We start from the raw sequence: 22,575 nt of genomic DNA on the forward strand, positions 1-22,575 counted from the left end.
CTCTGTCTCTCAAAAAATAAACAAATGTTTTAAAAAATTTTTTAAAAAAGAGTCACACATTCTACCAAATGAGACAGCAAGGCGCCCCCAAATAATAAATTTTTTAAAAAATCACCTTGGATGAAATGATAGACTCTTCCTGATGAGCATTTTTGCACTTTTTCCCTGTGTCTTGCTCTGCTGATGTACTTTTTGAACTTCCTGATGAATTTAATCGCTTTCTGCAGATTCCTTCTTTTCCACTTCCCTGGATTATATTACCTTAAACATATACAGAAGGAAAAAGAAAAAATTATCTTTTATCTTCAAATGTCAATCAGAAAGAAAGAAAGAAAGAAAGAAAGAAAGAAAGAAAGAGGATAAAAGGGCAATTAAAAGTAAAAGTCCATTTATATTAATGCCAACTTGAAAACACTTATTTGCAAACCTCAAAAAAGTATTAAGCAGCACTTTGGCCAGGAGCTCCAGCCCTGGAGACAGTCAGGCCAAGATGCTAATATGAACAGGTGCTATCCTTGAACTGCTTCACCTTGCCTCTCTGAACGCTGGTTTTACCACCCCAAAAAAGGGAATTATAATAATAACTCATAGAGTTACTACGAGTAAATGAGGTTTGATATATAAACTATGTATCACAGTACTTGAGATGTGTTATTTATTTTTTATTTTAGCATTGAATTTCCTAACAGATAATTTAACATATAGTCAGCCAATGAATTTTACATATAATTATTGAGCCCCTAACATCCACAGTGAGAAATTAAACTTAATAACAGATTAAGAACCCAAAATTACCCAAAAGGGAGAGTGACCTCTACAAACTTCACCAATATAGAAAATAAGTCTCAATAACAATGGACACTGTATCCCATATAATACTTAGCCAAGGTGCAACATATTTGGCAAACCTAAGTCGGTATCATATTTTGTTAATAAATCCATGAGCCCTCTATTCAGAAAAAATAAAAAATCTGCTCTTTTTAAGAGGACAATCTTCATGCTTAATTATCTGTCTCCCCTACACTCAAATGGCAACTTCATGAGGGCAGGAACTTTATGTGCTTTGTTCACTGTTCCCTCCTTTTGTCTCCAGCACCTAGAAATGTGCCTAGCATAAAACTGGTGCTTGGTAAATGTTTGACTAAATGAATTGTGAACATAAACAGAATTGGCAACAATCACCAAACTAAAAGGCAACCGACAAAATGGGAGAAGGTATTTGCAAACGACATATCAGATAAAGGGTTAGTATCTAAAATCTATAAAGAACTTATCAAACTCAGCGCCCAAAAAAAAATCCAGTGAAGAAATGGGCAAAAGACATGAATAGACACTTCTCCAAAGAAGACATCCAGATGGCCAACCGACACATGAAAACATGCTCAACATCACTCACGATCAGGAAAATACAAATCAAAACCACAATGAGATACCATCTTACACCTGTCAGAATGGCTAACATTAACAACTCAAGCAATAACAGATGTTGGCGAGGATGCAGAGAAAGAGGATCCCTTTTGCACTGCTGGTGGGAATGCAAGCTGGTGCAGCCACTCTGGAAAACAGAATGGAGGTTCCTCAAAAAATTAAAAATAGAACTACCATACAACCCAGAAATTGCACTACTAGGTATTTATCCAAGGGATACAGGGATGCTGTTTTGAAGGGGCACATGCACCCCAATGTTTACAGCAGCACTATCAACAATAGCCAAAGTATGGAAAGACCCCAAATGCCCACTGATGGATGAATGGATAAAGAAGATGTGGTATATATATATATACAACGGAGTATTACTTGGCAATCAAAAAGAATGAAATCTTGCCATTTGCAACTAAGTGGATGGAACTAGAGGGTATTATGCTAAGAGAAATTAGTCAGAGAAAGACCAGTATCATATGACTTCACTCATATGAGGACTTTAAGAGACAAAACAGATGAACATAAGGAAAGGGAAGCAAAAATAATATAAAAACAGGGAGGGGGACAAAACATAAGAGACTCTTAAATATGGAGAACACACAGAGGGTTACTGGGGGGTTGTGGGAGGGGGGGATGGGCTAAATGGGTAAGGGGCATTAAGGAATCTATTCCTGAAATCATTGTTGCACTATAAGCTAACTAAGTTGGATGTAAATTAAAAAAAGAAATATAAAAAAAAAAGAATAATGATATGGGAACATAACTGCAAATGTAGTGAACATAGACTATGAGGTAATGATTTTTCAGTCAGTGTGGCATAACGATTTTATGTTCATGATGACATTAGTTAGGAATCCATTGTTCCCACTGGAAGACATGTGAAGCAAAAATGTCACCTTTCTTCAGCAGTCCCCCTCTAAGTGTATTCGTCAATGTTCCATTCATGCAGTTATTCTCGGCTTCAAATCACTCTTTCTAGAAATAGGCAGGTTTAGGCACACTCTTCAAGGTGATAACACGTTTTTTTTGTTGTTGTTGTTGTTGTTTTAACGCACACATATCTTTAAGCATTCCAGTCTCTGGGATTTAAAAAATAAAGTATTTTGCTCTCCATTTCCACAACTAAAGTATCTTCACTTCAACACCTGTTCAGTTTTCTTTGTAACAAATCTGTGAATGTGTGTCTATGCTACTACAAAATTGTACTCACCATGTGATTGATACATTTTAATAAATTATTTTCTGAGAATTAAAAGAAAAAAAAAAAAAAGACAGAATTGACCCAAAGGTTCCCTTGAGAGCCTGAAGAGAGGTTTTGTAACGCAATCCACAGTGACTATTCTAATGTTCTAAAGCACGGTTTAGCAAATTTTTCTACAAAAAGCCAGACATAAATATTTTAAGTTCCATTGACCATATAGTGTCTGTCACAACTACCAGCCTCTGTCTTTAGAATGCAAATCAGCCACAGACAAAACACACATGGATGAGCATGGCTGTATTCCAGTAAAACTTTATTGACAAAAACAGGCAGCATGCCAGATTTGGCTCGTGGGTTGTAGTTTGCTCAGATCTGAACTAAAGGATATTCAAGTGGTCTGAAATAACACTCCTTCATTAAGTAAGGAAAGAAACACTGTCCATATTATTTAACAGGAAAATCAATTGAACCAATATAAATATAATGTATTTATATAAGAAATTTATGAATAAACTTTTCAATAACTGAACTGCCTAAATTACTTAAATATTTGCTTTGAATCTAAATTAGGAAGATTTCATATCATTTTAGAAACTGTGAGGAATAAGACTAAATAAGACTACACAGCTTCATGCAGCAAATGTCTAAATGCTACAAGAGATAAGAATTAGTCAAATCAAGAGAAATAATCAACTAATGGTACTGCTTACTATGCTAAGAACCAAAAATGTAAATTAAGCAAGACACAACATCTGCCCAAATGGCAGTTTACCACATTCCAAGTGTCACACATGTACATAAAATCCTAAACTTAAAAAATATATATTTAAAATATTCTTCAAAATTCCAAATTTTCTACTACAAATATTCTTCTAAGGACCAGAGCTAATTTCTTTTTGCATAGGAAGAAGCCACTTTGATACTGCTGTAAAAATGCTCTTTACAAAGAGTATATAAAATAAACAGCTTAATTAGCTCATAATAATCATAATATCTGGCATAGCAAATACTTTTCTACATCCCAAATGGGTACAGTTAAATGATCACAATCTAAAAGAAAATAACTTAAAACAAATTATTCTTAATATTACTAGTTTCATTTACTTGTATGAGCTGTTATACTAACAGCTATATGCAGATGTCATTAAAATTACAACCATCCAACTTTATCCTCCAAAAGAACCACTGTAACAGTTACATTAACAATTTGAAGTGTATCCTTCCCAACTTCCTAAGGTTAACCAAATATACAAATACATATGTGCAAACACACACATGACTAAAATAATAAATGCAATCATTTTTGTGGGATAAAGACACAGAATTGGAATTTCCGGATCCAAGAGTGTTGTATACTTAAATATGTAAGAGATACTGCCAAAGTAGTCATATATTTGTTGCCTAACAATTCTTCTGTAGTATGCCCCAAATTTCTGAGTTTTACCTTCTTTTTTGTTACTAAATAATTATTTAAAACCTTCTACCTTTTATAAGTGTGACAGATAATATCTGCCAGTAGGTTTGCCACTTTGCTATTTCCCTTTAAGTTTGTTTATAAGTGTCTTATGCACACGAATTTTTTTTTTTTTTTAATTTAATCTAAATGTACCTGTCAATTTTTCCCTGATGGTTCTGGGCTCCCTACCATCTTAAGAAAGCTCCCCAGAAGTAATAAAAATATTGTCCCCATATATTCTTCAAATGCCTTAATAGTTAATTTTTACATTAAGATTATTAACTCAATAAAAATTTATTTAAGTACATGGTATGAGGTAGTGCTCTAATATTGTTGTCTTCCAAATAGAAAGCTAATTTTCCCAACATTATTTATAATAACAATGCATCATTTCCCGAGCAATTTGATCTAATAATTTTGAATATGTTAACTGTATGTTATTTTGGTCTGTTTCTCAGTGTTCTGTTCATTTTTTACTGGTCTAACTTATCTATTCCTACTCTGGAATTATCAGCTACTTAAAATAGAAACCAGACCCAGATTGTGACGTAAAAAGGTTCTCTAAAGGAATAGGTATTTCTGTTATTCAAACTGTCCTTGAGCATACATGGAAAAATCTCCTAATTCATTTTGTACAACACTGACATAGCTCAACGCTAAAATCTGACATAGATGGCACACAAGGAGAAAAATACTAATCACACTTAGGAATATAGATACAAATGTCCTAAACTAAGCAACTCTAACCTAACACAACTTAAAAATAATAAGCCATCATGATAAATTAAACTTATTCTAGGAAACCAAGCATGGCACATTAGGAAATCTACCAACATCAGTAACTACACTGACACAAGAAAATGCAGGACTATTTCTTTTTGTTTTTTCTTTTTTGTTTATAGCCCTGCCCTGACCCCACTGCTCACCTATGCCCTCCCCTTTCTCTGTCCCCACCCACCCCTTGACAGGACTATTTCTATACCAAAAAAATTGTCAAAGAATTCAACAGTTATTCCTGAAAGAAAAATAAAGAAATAAAACATCCTAAAAATGACAAAGTATCAGAACTGAATTCCAATCATTTTAAAGCTGATACACTAATAGAATTCCTATTAAAATCGGGAATAAGATAGAGATGCCAATTTTATCCACTTTATTCAAAATTTATAGGGTCTAGTTCATTAACTAAAAATGTTTTAAAGGCAGTAGAGCAGAAGAGCCAGAACTGTCATAATTTTGTAGGTATGACTATACAGCTAGATAATCTGAGAGACTTACAAAACTACTAGAGTTAATTAGATAATTTAGCAGGGCTGTTGGAAATAAAGTAAACAATAACTAGCACTTTAAGTAAATTTTAAACTATAGTCGAATTAATAGAATGTCAGTCCAGCATTTACAGTCTGCATTGAGCAGTCATGTGGAAAATATTCAGAGTACAAAATTAAATGCAAACCAGATGATTTGGGGACTACTTCAATCTTTTTCAGCATGTGCCACCTTTCATGACTCCATGTTGGAGGGTTAGAAGACGGGAGAAGAAGGGTACTGCAGAGTAGCAGACACCAGTGAAACTATAAAAGCTCCTTTTTCAATCTAGCAAGAATACCCTAGCCCAGGAATTGTGACTACTCCTAGAGCCTAGAAGGCTGAGGGAACAGAGATGACTGGCAGTCAGGAGAGGGCAGGCTCTGACAGCCATGCCCAAATCTATTCACTTGCCAATTACCAAGGGACACAGAAAAAATTTTAACCCAGGCCTGAGAAACTCATGATAATTTCCAAGGGCTAATATCTGGGAACCCAGAAAATAATCTAGAACTATTCTGGCCAAAAAACAATAGGACAGCCTGAACACAGCAAACATTCAGGTACATTTAAGGATTAAACCAAGAGTTAAACTGAGAAAAGATCTAGGAGAGGATGCAAGAGCACATTAAAAAAGAAAAGAATAAAAACACCAGAACACAGGGAGGGTAAATTTGTGGGGCAGTATAGTGACACTGCTCAGAGCTTGGGCTTTAAAGCTCTCAGCCAGGGGCGCCTGGGTGGCGCAGTCGGTTAAGTGTCCGACTTCAGCCAGGTCACGATCTCGCGGTCCGTGAGTTCAAGCCCCGTGTCAGGCTCTGGGCTGATGGCTCGGAGCCTGGAGCCTGTTTCCGATTCTGTGTCTCCCTCTCTCTCTGCCCCTCCCCCGTTCATGCTCTGTCTCTCTCTGTCCCAAAAATAAATAAAAAATGTAAAAAAAAAAAACAAAAAAAACTCTCAGCCAGAGCTAGGTCTCAATTACGGCTCTGGGATTCATTACGTGATCTTGGAGAAGTCATTTAACATCAGTTTACATCATCTGTTCTGTACCTAATGACACAAAAGGCTCTAAAACATCACGTTAATCAGACCATCTAAAGAGATATGAATGAACAAAGTACAGTACTAAACCTGCAAAAGACTTAGGAAAGTAACCGACATCTAAATGAGTCCAAAATGCATCCTAGAAATTGATTTTTTTAAATCTCTAGCATTGATACATTGACCTGGATGATTTATTACTTAAACAAATAAAACAACAACAATAATGATAATTATAAACTACACAGCAGAGAAAGTCAAATTATTTTGATTTTTAATTAGCTGGATTCAAGTACTAAACTGTCCTACAGGTACTTCTAAATCTTCGTGTCTCTGAAGGAAACAAGTAACCTAACTTTGTTCTTACAACTACCCCCAAAGTCTGTTTACAAGAAAGAATTCATGTCAGAATCCAAACACTTTTCTATCTTATTTTGAAGCTTTAGCATTTTAAGAACACTGTGTATTATATAATACTCCTATCCAAATCAATGTCAAATTGTTTTCCTTTGCATGTTTAAGGTGAAGTACTCAGAAAGGTGCTTCAGATTTTACATGGTACATCTAGCTAGTGAAAGTTAATAGCTATTTTTAATTTGCAGCCAACTATATTTTGGACTATTAAAGGCAATATAATAGTGGCAGCACAAAAGCAGGCACCATGCAAAACAACTCTGAAAGAAAAGGACTTGCTTGCAGGGAGGCAGTTCACATCGGTCCAAATTTTGGTCAAGTAAAGTTATTCTTTCTATATTAGAGAAATTGTTCTACTGAAAGAAAGTACCTGCCCCCTCTCCAGTACCATTCCCCACTCCCCATTTCCTTCCTGCCAACTGAGGAATGACCACGCCTAATGAGAAATGTTACTGATAAAAACATATTACATATGTAATGATGGGTCTTGGAGATTGAAAACCACTATAAAACTCTTACCAGGAAATCTTAGGTTTAGATATGAAAATTCTCCAGATCACTTCTCCCACAATACATAATATATAACCTACTTTTCCCATGAAGTCACTCTAATCCTACTAGATCTAGTTTTAATCATCTTGATTCAATGGAAATGCCCAGCAGGTGACATAAATCATTGTGGTATCTGCCATGACAGTGAACTGTGCCAGGGCAGAGGTGCCCTCTTCTTTGAATTTTCCTGCTCATAATATTGTGTGCTCGGCAGTTTTTTATTTAATTAAATTAATTTAGAAAGCTCTTACTGTACTGGCCTTTTATGTCCTGTCATGGTTGACACAACAACAACAGGTATGTTTGAAAATCTATATTAACATAAGTCTAGCACATAAGATAAATAGCACTTGTTAAATCAAATGGTAATTAGCAGGATGGTATATGATAGATATGATAAATGGCATAAAATAATAATTTATGTTTTAAATTAGACTTCATGTACGCGTCTAAAAACGTTAGGCTAAGTTATATACTAACATAACCACTAGTCTATCTCCATGAGTTCAGAAAAAGTTCCAAATTCTGCTTACTGTTTTCTAAACAAAACCTACCCCCACTGCTGGCTGGTGCTGAAAGGTCTTGGTCACTTCGATTGTCTGTTAACATCCATGCTGGCAGGATTCTTCTCCTCTGGGCAGGGTTTGACTGTTGCTTACTGATGTCTCTACCTTCACCTAGGAAACACTAAAAAGGCATCTATATATTAGTTACTAAAAATAATCATTCAGCCTTAGTGAAACTGTAAGATTATTTACTTTGCAGAAAACTACCATTAAAAAAAACCTATCTGCAACCGTGGACTGAATTAGTCAAATTTCACAAAGAAAGAAATTCATTATCTCTATTAGTTGATGTGTTAGACTAAGCTCTATTCTGAGCTATTCTATTTAGCTTAACCTAAAAATGGCAATGCCAGTAATATTGTCATGACATGGCTAATTTCAGGTGTCTTTTCTCTTCTTGAAGTAAGGAATATGTTACAAATGGATGGGGTCTTAAATTTCTCACCTCACTATTTGCAGTGGCAGTTTGGGTCTTAACTATTTCTGTGCTTCTTTCCAGCTGTGGGTTACCAGTTCTCTCATCAGGCGAATTAACCGAGGATGATTTTGGTGTTTCATTTAGAATATTATCTTCATCAAGCATCTGACTATTTCTATAAAAATAAAATAAAAGTCATTTAAAACACTTCTATTATACCACATCATTATAAATGTGATTCTCCCAAGGACATCTAACTAATGAATTGTGTTCCTTTTCTTGGCCTTAGCAAGACAAAAAAGCAGACCATAGTATACTAGAATAAAATATATAGATGAAAATATGTTCTTCATCTTCTGCCCACTGTATCAGCATAAAATGCATTTATCTTTCTGAATCATGGGCCTAGTAGCACAGCTATTTATGAAGATGGGTAGTGGCCATCTCTCTTGAAGCTTAAGAGCTATTTACTTAGTATTTGTCAGATAGCCCATAAAAGTTAAGATCAGCACCCAGCATCCAAAGACAAAATGCAAACTGCAAAAATATGAGCTAAGCTAGTTTGGCTTTGGAGAAAAAAATAAATAAAATCCTAATGTCATGTTCACACATGGCTACTACTGGAGTTCTGGACAGGACAGCCACTTGTAAAATCTCCCCAAACCTGTAGTCCAACTAGAAGCTAAATGTTCTGACACAGGAGCATCTACAGTCATATGTGGAACATACTTAGCAGAACCAACTACCTCGCGCTTGCTGCAAAGTGCACGAAGATCATCCAAAGCTGATGGGTCATTATTCATTAAATATGCTTAGAGACAATCCAACAAACGTATTTTTTGAAAATTTGAAAGTATAGATGGAAATACTACTCAGAAATAAAAAGGAAACTGATATACAACAACATGGATGAATCTCAAAGGCATTTTGCTAAGTCAAAGAAGCTGACACAAAAGGCTACATATCATGTAACTCCATTCATATGACATTCTGAAGAGGTAAAGCTACAGGGACAGAAGTCAGATCTGGATGCCCAGGCCCAGCATGGGGTGAGGGGAATGACTACAGAGTGGCATGAGGGCGCTTTCGGGGGAAATGGAAATGTTCTCTATCTCACTCACTGTGGTAGAACTTCCATAACCACATACATTTATCAGAGTACACTGAATTATACATTTAAAAGGGATGGATTTCACTGCGTATAAAAACAGAAGATAGAAGATTTCAGAAATGTGTCTAGCTGAGAAGATAACAGTTAATGGCTTGTTTTGTTCGAGTATTTCTTATACGGGAATAATCTCTTTCAAAGGCAGACTTGAATTTCAATGGCAGAAATCAGCCAAAAGAGAAAAACTTAGAGTAAATCACTGTGCAACATGACAGTATTTGTTCATTCAATAAATATTGCTTAAGTTCTTTTGACTATAGTTGACACACAATGTTACATTAGTTTCAGATGTACAACATAGTGATTCAACTTTTCCAAATTGCTATGCTCATCCCAAGCGTAGCTACCATCTGTCTGTCACCATACAATGCTATTATAATATCATTGACTGTATTCCCTATGCTGTGCCTTTTCAATCAATATTTTAAAAACACTTATGGTGTGTCAGGTACTGTGCCAGATGCTGGAGATAAAGACTGAAAATGTATGATTATCCCATCTATGATACCTCACTCCCCTTCTAATATCCAGATCCATTTTACTCAGAGGACACAGGTGTGCTTCCAAACAACGATTTTTCCCCAAATTTTCTTCATATTTAATCTGAAAAATACTAAGAAAAATTCACTAGCGCAATAGCTTTTCACAATTTATAGTTGTGACACTCTGTGTCAGATGATTGAAGTTGTCTGATGCAATTGGAGCTGGCTATAGCAAGAAAGTCTAACCTATTCCAGTGTTCTCCTCCATGAGACCAACTGTTATACAGACTTAAACAGTGAGGGGGGGAGGGGGGAAGAAAGAAAGAAATTAAGCAACAATATCCATTCCATTTCATTTATTTTCTATTGTGGCATAAATTCAAGACTAACATAAACACACCCTATGGATCACAGATAATTTTTTCTTAATATTTACCAAGAATAAATGTGACAACAAAAAAATCCAATCCCAGAACAAAATTGTAATTAACATTTAGTTCCAAATAGGTCAAAGTACAAATTATTTTATTACACTTTTATTTAAATATCAAACACTGTCACTGTGATATAACTGGTGATATAACTGTATTTTTATTTTATCTTCAAAGACTTCTACAAGCAATCAACTATCACAGGATTTATAATGCAGGGTTACCAGAGTTTGCTACATGCAAAAATTAAAACTTGGAAACTTATCTAAATACAGTATAATAAAGGTAACTGAGTTATCTTTTTAAATAGCTTTATTGAGACATAATTCACATAACAATAAAATTCATCCTGTTAAAGCATACATAAAATTTAGTGGTTTTTAGGATATTTACAAAGTTAATCTGTAATGCAGCCATCATTAGTATCTAATTTTGGAACATATTCATCACCTCATAAAGAAATCCTGTGTGTATGAGTAGTCACCTCCCATTCCCTTTCCCTCCAGCCCCTGGCAACCACTAGACTACCTTCTGTCTCTATGAATCTACATTTTCTGCACATTTCATATAAGTGGAACTATACAAGTTTTTGTGTAGACAGATGTTTTCTGTCCCATGTATGGACAGAGTGGAATTGCTGGACCACATGTAATTATATATTTAAAATTTTGAGGAACTGTCAGAATATGTTCCGAAGAGGCTGTATCCATTTTACAAACCCACAAGCAGTGCATAAGCATTTCAATTTCTCTACATCCTTGCCCACACTTGTTATTATCTTTTTAAGTATAGTCATCCTAGTGGACGTGAAGTAATACCTCATTGTGATTTTGATTTGCATTTCCCTAATGACCAATCATGTTGAATATCTTCCCATGAGTTTGGATATTGGCCATTTGGATATTTTCTTTGGAGAAATGTCTACTCAAATCCTTTATGTATTTTTTAATTGGTTTATTTGCCTTTTTACAGTTGAATTGCAAGAGTTCTTTATATATTCTGGATATAAATTCCTTATCCGACATATGATTAGCAAATATTTTCTCTCATTCTGTGAGTTGTCTTTCTACAATCTTAATGGTGTCTTAGAAGATAGGAAGCTTTTAATTGTGATGAAGTGCAGTTGATCTACGTTTGCTTTGCTTGTGCTTTTGGTATTGTATCTAAAAAATCACTGCCTAATCCAAAGTCACAAAGATTTACACCTGTGTTTTTTCCTAAGGATTTCATAATTTTAGCTCTAATATTTAGGTCTCTGATCCATTTTAAGTCCATTTTTATATGGTGTGAGGTAGGAGTCTAACTTCATTCTTTTGCATGTGGATATCCAGTTGTCCCAACACCATTTGTTGAGAAGACTATTCTTTTCCCCATTTAATTGTCTTAACAATCTTGTCAAAAATCAGTTGGCCATAATATAAGGACTTATTTCTGGACCCTCAATTCTATTTCACTGATCTACATGTGTTTTTTCAAGCTACTATCATACTGTCTTCATTACTGTAACTTTGTAGTAGGTTTTGAAATTGGGAAGTGTGAATCCTCCAACTTTTTTTCTTCCAACTTTTAGGAACTGTTTATTTTCCATTAACCTTATTTCCATTTTGTTTGCCTTTGTGGAAGAGTAGCTTAAGACCACTTGGTGGTTGTTCCTACCCATTGAGTCACCTGAGCAGTGGGAGCGGCAGACTAGTCTTCAGGGGAGGGCTGAATGGCCCAGTCTTCAGTACGGAACTGCTGAATAGGCACTTGCATACCTTTAGACCAGTCTGCAACTTCAGATTGAGTGGCAGTGAACTTAGGAGCTGAAGCAGTCCATTCACCCTGAAATTCCTCCTTGGTCATAGCCTTTTCAGCAGTGGCCTGCTCTTCCTTTTCAATCTCTTCAGGATCTCTGTAGAAGCACAGATCAGGCATAACCTCCCAATGCTGTTCATGGGAAATGGTTCCAGGCATGCACAGAACTTCCCATCCCCCACATCTGACCCACTGAGTGAGCGCCCTTGTTGTTTCAAGAGATGGCAATGTCAACACAGTGCAGAGGAGAGTCTGTCTTACACACAGCAACGGTAAGCAGGTTAACTTAAGACCCCTCTGTGAAAGGCTGGTGGTCAGCCTTGGGATCAGTAAACACCAGAAGTCTCAGCTCCCAGAAGGCTGCCTGGGTCTGGTTAGGAAGACAGGAGTGAAACGGCCACAACAGGAGTGGCTCCAGCAACAGCAGCAAACTTCAGCACAGCTCACTGCGCAGTATTCCTGGATGATATGACATATCAGCCAGGTTTTCAATGGCAACAATGGCACAAGCCGCCAGCAGAAGCTTCTCCTAGGTTCTCTTCAGATTTATGATGCAGATACCATTACTTTTCCTTTTGTAAATACACTGTTCCATCTGGAAGTCAAGATTGGTGCCACCAAAGTGGATCCTGCTACAAGGAATTTGAGAATATCCTTCTTCTTCATTTGTAGGACATCAAGGGCTCCAGATATTGTGAAAGCTTCCCTTTAAATAATGACAGGAATCCCCCACTCCAGCAGGAAGCTTGTTCCGGTGGCTTTGGGGGATGCTGGGGACCCCAAAGGGCATTCTTGCAGAACAACGCTGTATGAACCCCTCCTTGGGTAGCACAAAAAGCTCTATTCTTCTTTTTTTTTCTTTATTATTATTTTTTTAATGCTTATTTTTGAGAGCATGAACAGGGGAGGGGCAGAGAGAGAGGGAGTCACAGAATCTGAAGCAAGCTCCAGGCTCTGAGCTGTCAGCACAGAGCCTGATGCGGGGCTTGAACTCATAAGCTGTGAGATCATGACCTGAGCTGAAGTTGGATGCTCAATCAACTGAGTCACCCAGGTGCCCCTATTCTTCTTTTTAAAGCCTGTTTTAGCAATTTATTCTTAAATCTTAAAAATAAACTCCAAATTAGAGTTAAATATAAACCATGTATTTTTCATCTTTAATATAAAATATGCTACTAACATAAATGAGCTGGATTTAGAAATAAGTTTTAAAAACCACAGGGGCACCTGGGTGGCTCAGTTGGTTGAGCATCCAATTCTTGATTCATGATCCCAGCATTGTGTGATGGAGCCCTGTGTCACGCTCTGCACGGAGTGTGGAGCCTGCTTAAGATTCTCTCTCCCCCTCTGTCCCTCTCCCCCATCTCCCACCCTCTCTCCCTAAAATAAAAAAAGAAATCATATACGAATTGTAAACATCATAAAAAACACTAAAAATGACGATTACACATCAGAAATCCAATGAATTATGGAAGTACCTGAAAACTCTAAATCATAAACTGGAAAAAGCTAAAAGTGAAAACACCCTGAAAGGAATTTTGCACTAGTAAGCTAAAAGCAGAACATTTAATTTTCAAATATAAAATAACACAATTAATTTGGTTACCCTAACCTAGGCACACGATTACCAAAGCATACACAAAATACTTATTACCTCTTTCAACACATAGCTTGATACCAACAGTACACCAGATACTACTACTCATAATAAATAGCCTACAAAAAGTACTGTGCTGCTAAAGTGGGTTGTATTCTTAACTTTTATCAATACTACAGACACTCAAAGTTTTTTTTATTTGTTTTTAATGCTTGTCTATTTTTGAGAGAAAGAGAGAGAGAGCGCGAGTGAGCACGAGTGCAGGAAGGGCAGAGAGAGAGGGAGACACAGAATCTGAAGCAGGCTTCGGGCTCCGAGCCGTCAGCACAGAGCCCAGATGTGGGGTTCACACCTACGAACTGTGAGATCATGACCCAAGCCGAAGTCAAACGCTTAACCAACTGAGCCACCCAGGCGCCCCACAACAAACATTCAAAATTCACTCTTCCCACAATCTGATTTATCTGAGTTACAGCACTGGTCTTTCACGTTAAGGGGACAAGCCTGTTTGAATGGATATATATATAAAATTAAAGTTGACATATAATACTTTAAGTATGAGGCAATGACTGTATTTTGTTTTACACAGATGTGCAATATTTTCCAGATTTTTAAAAAAGTATATAGGGGCATTTGAGTGGCTCAGTCGGCTGAGTGTCTGACTCTTGATTTTGGCTCAGGTCATGATCCCAGGGTAGTGAAATGGAACCCCACATCAAGCTCTGTGCTGAGCATGGAGTCTGCTTAAGATTCTCTCCCTCTCTCTCTCTCTCTCTCTCTCTCTCTTTCTCTGCCCCTCTCCCTCCTTGCACTCTCTCTAAAATAAAAATAAATAAAATAAATTATTTTAAAAAGCATATAATTCTACTGTGGAAATTTACTGTAACAAAAAAATTAGTTCTTTATATTTCTCTGGTCAACAGCTGGTTAAAAATAATGTTCTTTCTACATGTGTGATAAGAGAAAAAGAATAGGAAGATATGTAAAGTGGCAAGCAAAGGTTACTGAATTTAACAAATCAAAAAACATTTCCTCACATAATTTCTTTTCATTCACTAGTTTAAGAATTGTAGATGTAATTTATATTTACTGAAATGCACAGATCTGAAGTGCACAATTTGGTCATTTTTGACAAATGCATACATCCATGTAACCTAAACTCTTATTGAGACACAGAATATGTTCATCACCAAAAAGTTTGCCTGTGCCTCTGGAAATAACCACTACCATCATAGTTTAGTTTATTATAGAACGTAATATAAATGTAATCATACAGCAGGTACTGTTTCGCTTCTTAGAGTAGATACCTCAGCATTTTCTAAATCCACAATCATGTCATCTGTAAATAAAGACAATTTTTTTTATACAAAGAAGTTTCCTTCTTTTTCTGTTTTTTTTTTTTTTAAATCATGAACAGGTGTTGAATTCTGTCAAAGCTATTTTTAAGCATCAATTGAAATGACAATTCTTCAATCTGCCGCAGTGAAATGCATTGATTTTTATATGATAAATCCACCTTGTGGTCTTCAAATTCCACTTGGTTATGGTATATTACCATTTCTACAAATTGCTGGATTTGACTTCTCTATATTTTTATGAGGAATATTGGTCTAGTTTTCTTGTAATGTGATTGTCTGATTTTGGTATCAGGATTATGGAAGCTTCCTAAAATGAGTGAGAATGTATACCCTCCTCTATTTGGAGGAGAAGAGTATAGTATTGGTATTACTTTCTTGAAAGTTCATAGAACTCACTAGTGAAGGTCCTTGTGGCAAATTCTTAAATTGTAAATTCAATTTCTTTAATAAATATAAAATTCATTAGATTTTCTATATCTTCCTGTATTAATTTTGGTAAATTATGTTTTCCCAGGAATGCATTCATTCATTTAGGCTGTCAAATTCACTGGCATAAAGTTTTAAATAATATTTCTTCATTATTTTTTTAAGGCCTGTAAAATCACTAGTGATACATTTATTCTATTTCTGATATTGATAATTTGTATTTTTTCATTTTGCTCATTTTTTTTCTTGGGAAGCCTAAGTTTACCAATTTTATTAATCTTTTCAAAGAACCAACTTTTGGTTTTGTTTTCTTTGTTATTTGTCTATTTTTATTTCACTGACTCCTAGTCTTACTCTTATTTCCTTTTTTCTATTTGCTTTGGCATTAATTTGCTCCTGTCTGCCTATCTTCTTAAAGGAGAAGCACACATCATCGGTTTTATAACTTTCTTCTCTTCTAATACAGGCATTTAATATAAATTTCCCTCTACTTCACCTCACAAATTTTTATGCTGTTTTCAGTATTTGTTCAATATCTTTTCTTTTTTTATTTTTTAAGTTTATTTATTTTTGAGAAAGAGTGTGTGTGTGCATATGCAGGGGAGGGGCAGGAAGAGAGGGAGACAGAGAATCCCAAACAGGGTCCATCTGCACTGTCAGCTAGGAGCCCAGCACGGGGCTCAAACTCACGAACCATGAGATCATGAGCTGAGCCAAAACCAAGAGTCGGATGCTTAACTGACTGAGCCACCCAGGTGCCCCAAAATGTTTTCTAATTTTCTTTGTGATTTCTCTTACACATGTAAGTTATTCAGAAGTATGCTCTTTAATTTTAAGTTTGGGGAGATTTTTCTATTTTATTGTTATTGATTTTTTTTAATTTTTAAGTTTATTTACTTATTTTAAGAGAGAGACAGTGGGGGAGGGACAGAGAGAGACAGAGAGAGAGAATCCCAAGCAGGCTCCACACTGTTAGCATGAAGCCTGACTCAGGGCCTGAACTCACAAACAGTGAGATCATGCCTGACCTGAGCTGAAATCAAGAGTCAGACGCTTTAACCAACTGAGCCACGCAGACGCCCCTGTATTGTTATTGACTTTTAATTTAATTCTACTATGATCACAACACACACTCTATACTTCTGTCCATTTACTTCTATAAGTCCAGTTTATGTACTCTATAAAAGCTGAAACAGCAGTAAATAATCTGCTAATGACTGCCTGAACAAAAGTAGTGCATTAATTTTAACTTTACATCAGATGTTTATTGTAATACCTCATTTCCTCAGTTTCTCCATTCTATATTTTCTGGGGTTTTTTTTCTTTTTTTAGAGAGAGAGTGAGAGAAAGAGCTGGGAGAGGGGCAGAGGGACAGAGAGAGAGAATCTTTTCTCTTTTAAAATTTATTTACTTAGAGAGAGAGAAAGAGAGACAGAGAGAGAGCACAAGCGGGGGAGAAGCAGAAAAAAAGGGAGAGAAACAATCCCAAGCAGACCCTGCACTCTCAGCTGTCAGCATGGTGCCCTACTTCGGGCTTGAACTCACAAACCGTGAGATCATGATCTGAACCAAAATCAAGAATCAGATGCTTAACCGACTGAGCCACCCAGACCCCCTGAGAGGGAGAAATAATCTTAAGCAGGCTCCATGCACAGCATGGAGCCCAATGCGGGGCTTGATTCCACAACCCTGGGATCATGACCTGAGACCAAATCAAGAGTCAGATGCTCAAACAACTGAGCACCCAGGCACCCCATTTTTCTGTTATTTTTATAAGAAAGAGGAGTTATATGAGTGTAGTCTAAGCCAGAGGTTAATTCGTTAATAAAATTTAAAAAGCTAAAAGAAAAGATTAAGAAAATGTAGTTGGTTTCAAATTAACTATCCTAGTTACTATTAAATGGAAAATACATTCTGAACACATTGGCAAAAGACACACTGCATGTGAGCAATCACTATTGAGACCTAAGTTTCCAGTGTCAAATGTTTTCTAGAGAAATACACACACACACACACACACAAACACACACACACCATGTAACTCCTATATTGCCAATATAGTTTAACCCTAATATGGTTTCTACTGAAGCATTTGTGGATGGCTGAGGAATTAGATTACAAATACCATTACTTAATTTCATCAGGCATTCTTACCTTAAAGTACATTCCATTTCTGTTTCAGAGTGTGTAGAGAAAACACAAAAAATGTATTTGTCGACCAGCAAAGAAAAACTGTCTCCAGGATTCAACCAGCGCCATAGATTTCTCTTCAATGGTAAGAGCTGGCTCTTCTCAGAAGACTGATAAAAACATGGATTTGTGTGTATCTAACAAATAAAAAAGAATATAGTGAAATAACTCTAAATTATGAGAAAAATACAGCTAAATACAAACTGGTCCAAAATTTCAGTATCAAAACAATTTCGGTACAAACTTAGACTTAAAAGTCTAATAAATTTGGCACTTGTAAGTACCATAATCATTATCTATACATAAAAAAGGGAAGAGAACTAAAATATACCTCCCATTTCCCTAGGAATCAAAGAAAGAAGCAAAGTTATCAATTACCTGGTGAAAAACTACTTCTGCTTTGCTTAAGAGGCGCACTCAGACATTGGAAAGAGAAACATGAAAAATAATTCTCAGTATGGAAACTGAGTCCCCTAACTTTCATATCTGTAATTCACTAATCTCTTGGAAATGGCTAGCTTCTTTTATACTTATTTTCTCCTAGTAATTTCTTACTATGATTAAAAAGTGAGCTACTATGAAAAGAGAGACTTTGATCAAGTCTCTCAAGCAAACAACATAGCTTGTTTTGATTGGTTTTGCTCCTCACTGAGGAGTTTTCTAACATAGATTAATACAGAAAAAGAAGCATTAAGACAAAAGGTCCAAAAACAAATAAATAAATAAATAAGCATTGTTGCCTACATGCCCAAATTAAAACAAACACACAACAACAAAAAAAACTTTGAAAGCTAGAATGAATATAATTTATCTAGTTCTGGCAATTTAATTTCATGAGGATGTGGCCATAAGACCTTCCTATATGTATCTGCAATTGAAAAGATTTCTATTTCTTTTAAATCTGTTAAAAGAATGCCGTGAAATAAAACGTGGAGATAAAAATTAGAGGTAGAAATTAAACACAGAGACTATACAAATTTGGTAGGCAATTATTTTATAGGTCAGAGTTATTTTACAAACTATATACAAGACTTCATAAGAATGGACATGCAATGTAACACCTATTTATGCAACACCATATCGCTAAAAAGAGTTGTGAATGCTTCATTTTTAAAAAATCAAGTTATAATTTAAACTATGTTTAGAAATCTTTCATTACAGTACCAACCACCCCTAACTTATCTCTCAAAGTGGCTCTGGCTCATGGCTAGGGTTTTTGAGCGAGGACAAGCCACCAGATTCTGAGCTTGTACATACTGCTGGGCTTGGAAATTCTTCCCTGTTACTCCTCAGACTTTTAAATGAATCTTCCCCTTCCTTGAGTATACCATGATCACCAGAGTCAGGGATGTTAAGTAGCAAGGACAAGAATCAGGATAGAAATATCAATAGCTTCTGCCTGAACCCCAAATATTCTATAAACGAGGTTTGCTTCTAATAGGCTAAGATAAGACCATGCTCTTATTCATTAGTATCTTAAACATTCAAGTGAATCTCTAAACATTAAATAACATAGTTCTAAATAAATAACATAGTTTAAATAACATAGTTCTAAATTTTCAAAGGCTAAGATGTTAAATACAAAGGCATAATATTCTAAAAGTAGAAAAAGTAAAATACTTTTGGAAAAAGAAACTAATTACATTCCTTTAATAAGACATCACAAGCCCAAAGTCAAAACAAACATTCATTTTTCAGTATTTTTTACTCAGTTGAATGCAGTTAACATTTTTTAAAATTTTATTTAAAGTTTGTTTGTTTTTAATCTAAATATGAGATAGTTAACATGTAGTATAATAATGGTTTCAAGAGTAGAATTTAGTGATTCATCACTTACATATAACACCCAGTGCTCATCCCAGCAAGTGCCCTCCTTATTCCCCCAACCAACACCCCACCAACAACCCTCAGTTTGTTCTCTGTATTTAAGAGTTACTTATGGTTTGCCTCCCTCCCTGTTTTTATCTTATTATTCCTTCCCTTCCCCTATATTCATCTGTTTTGTTTCTTAAATTCTACATGAGTGAAATCCTATATTTATCTTTCTCTGACTTACTTCACTTAGCATAACACATTCTAGTTCTATCCACATTGTTGTAAATAGCAAGACTCCATTCTTTTTGATCTTCAAGTAATATTCCAATGCATATATGTATCATATCTTCTTTATCCATTCATCAGTTGATGGACATTTGAGCTCTTTCCATAATTTGGCTATTGTTGATATGCACTTAACATTTAAATTTCAAGTGGTCAAATATCAGGTATTTAACAAATCCAGTCATAGAGAAAGTGGATCAATGTATGTGGCCTATGATCATCTTTTTCTTTTCCTAAAATTGTTCATACAGGGGATTCCAGAACCAAGAGCAAAAACGACATTCCAAGAAATCTAATATTTGGTCCTACAAATTAAACCTAAATAAATATTACTTATTGAATAAATTTTTAAACAGCTTTGAGAGAGAGAGAAAGGGAGTGTGCCCATGAGCCAGGCAGAGGGAGAGAGAATCTTAAGCAGGCTCTATGCTCAGCATGGAGCCCAATGCAGGGCTTGATCCCACAACCCTGGGATCATGACCTGAGCCAAAATCAAGAGTCAGACCCTCAGCTGCCTCGGTGGCTCAGTTGGTTAAGCAGTCGACTTCGGCTCAGGTCATGATCTCACAGTTCGAAGGCTCATGAGTTCAAGCCCTACATAGGGCTCTGTGCTGACAGCTCAGAGCCTGGAGCCTGCTTTGGATTCTGTGTCTCCCCCTCTTTCTGCTCCTCTCCTGCTTACACTTGCTCTCTCTCTCTCTCTCTCTCTCTCTCTCAAAAATAAGTAAACATTTAAAAAAAATTTTTTTTAAAGAATCAGACACTCAACTGACTAAACCACCCAGGTGACCCAGGTTTTTAAAATCTATGTCAAATTACATATGCTTCAACTAAAAAGCTACACAGACATGAAGTCCAAAACAAACAGTAGTTTTTTAAAAGTTATAAAGTAGACAAAAATCTAGCAGTATTAAGAAACAAAAAGGGAGAAGATACACATATACACACACACCACACACACATACATTTTGGAATGAAAAGAATGACATTAAATACACACAAAACTTAGTAGAATACTGCAAATACTTCATGCCAATATATTCGTAAAGAAGGCCAAAACTGACAGTCATCTTAGAGTATACACCAATTGACTAAAAAAAAAAAAAAAAACAAGCACGCACGTGTGTGTGTTTCTTTTGGATTAGACCTATAATGTTTTAACAATATAATCAGTAATTAAAAATCTTTCTAATCTCTCCCTAAACAAGATCCAAATGGATTTAAATATTTTCTGAATATTCAAAGTCTTCCCGAGACCGGAAAAAGATGGAAAGCTCTCCAATTCCTTTAATAAGATTAAGTTTACTTTGATTCTAAAAGTGGATAAGGGCAGGCGAAATACCGGCAAACCCAAACTCACAGTAAATAAAAGATATGAGCTACCTATATGAGAAGCATATTTTTGGTAAGTGCCTTTTAAAATATCCATGGGAGTATAAGTGCAAACTTAAATATATTATGCTATAATTTTAGAAGTGGTGCAAAGGATGCATTATCCCTGAAGAAATGGAACTAAACAAAATACAAAGCAGTTTTCTACAGCTTTCTCTTGAAATTATCATAAACATTAAAGAAAGATTAATGTGTACACCCAAAAAAAAAGTTCCTCTCATTTTCAATTTTTTTTTTTAATTTGGGAAGCCTTGTTTTTCTTTTCTTTCCTTCTTTTTTTTTTTTTTTTTGTTTACAAAATGAGCTGTGGAAAAGCTATTGTAGTATTTTATAGCTTTTTTCCAACTACACTCATAATTTCATAGGAGGAAAAACAATCACAGCTCAGGAATTTTATTGCACAAAAGAAAAAACACAGTCACCTAAAGATGGATATTTTAAGGATTAATACCAAACGGCAAAAAAATATATTCTTCTGCAATTTATATGTACTTTTAGAACTACTCCCTCAGTCATCCAAGAACCAAAAAGAGTACGATTTTATTAAAATGAAATAAAAGCATTGACAGCTATGAATTTACCCAGAGGACATATCTAACTACTGGTGATATAGTCATTTACAGAGAACATTGTCGTTTTGCCTTTATAATACATTTTCTCCCTGCTGATACCAGACTGGAGATTAAATTTAAATGACTCACAAATAAGCTAACATCATCTCCTATGAGCTAACATTATCTCCTCATGCACTATTTCCAAGAACTGCTGAGAGCTAGAGTCTTTTTTAAAAGGAAATATAAAAGGGGGGAAAAAAAAGACAAATTCATCCAATTTAAAAATACAAATTAGTAATTGCACTAATTGCATTCATTCATCATTGTCAAAGTTATGTTTCTATTTGATTGGATTTCTAATTTGAAGGAAAGTAGAAAAAAATTTAATCACTTAAACATAATTTGGAGTATAGAGCATACAGAAAGGATCATAATAAAACATTTGTTATAATTCATTTACACAATTTTACAAAAAACTTTTAAACCATGGCTTCTCTTTCAAAATTTTATTTCAGTTGTACATATAACCTGCTTTAATAGATCAATTTGTGATTGACTACAGAACAGAAGGTAAATGATATTTAGCACATGTTAAGATTAAATGAATGAATTAGAAGTTACTTGTCTATCTCTTTATTTTCAAGACCTTAACATTTCTATTAACAACTATGGTCAGTTTAGAATTTCTCTAAATTTCCCTAA

General features: G+C 35.3%; 1 protein-coding gene and 1 non-coding gene across 3 annotated transcripts in view; one reads left to right on the forward strand and one right to left on the reverse strand.

Annotated features, from left to right (window-relative positions):
* The window catches only part of APLF (aprataxin and PNKP like factor), an 87,152-nt gene that overhangs the window by 44,602 nt on the left and 19,975 nt on the right, over positions 1–22,575 (reverse strand). For both annotated transcript variants that reach the window (XM_060659625.3, XM_060659616.3), the window contains 4 exons: positions 17,792–17,964; positions 8,406–8,553; positions 7,949–8,081; positions 116–261 (listed from right to left, as the gene is read on the reverse strand). In XM_060659625.3, the coding sequence (XP_060515608.1) occupies positions 116–261; positions 7,949–8,081; positions 8,406–8,553; positions 17,792–17,964 (600 nt within the window). The remainder of the gene's footprint in view (positions 1–115; positions 262–7,948; positions 8,082–8,405; positions 8,554–17,791; positions 17,965–22,575) is intronic.
* LOC132672746 (small nucleolar RNA SNORA28) lies at positions 10,203–10,326 on the forward strand. Its single transcript, XR_009607670.1, has one exon. It is a non-coding gene; the product is annotated as a small nucleolar RNA SNORA28 (small nucleolar RNA).

The sequence above is a fragment of the Panthera onca genome, chromosome A3 (assembly GCF_046562875.1).
Source record: "Panthera onca isolate mPanOnc1 chromosome A3, mPanOnc1 haplotype 2, whole genome shotgun sequence".
NCBI classification, from domain to species: Eukaryota; Metazoa; Chordata; class Mammalia; order Carnivora; family Felidae; genus Panthera; species Panthera onca.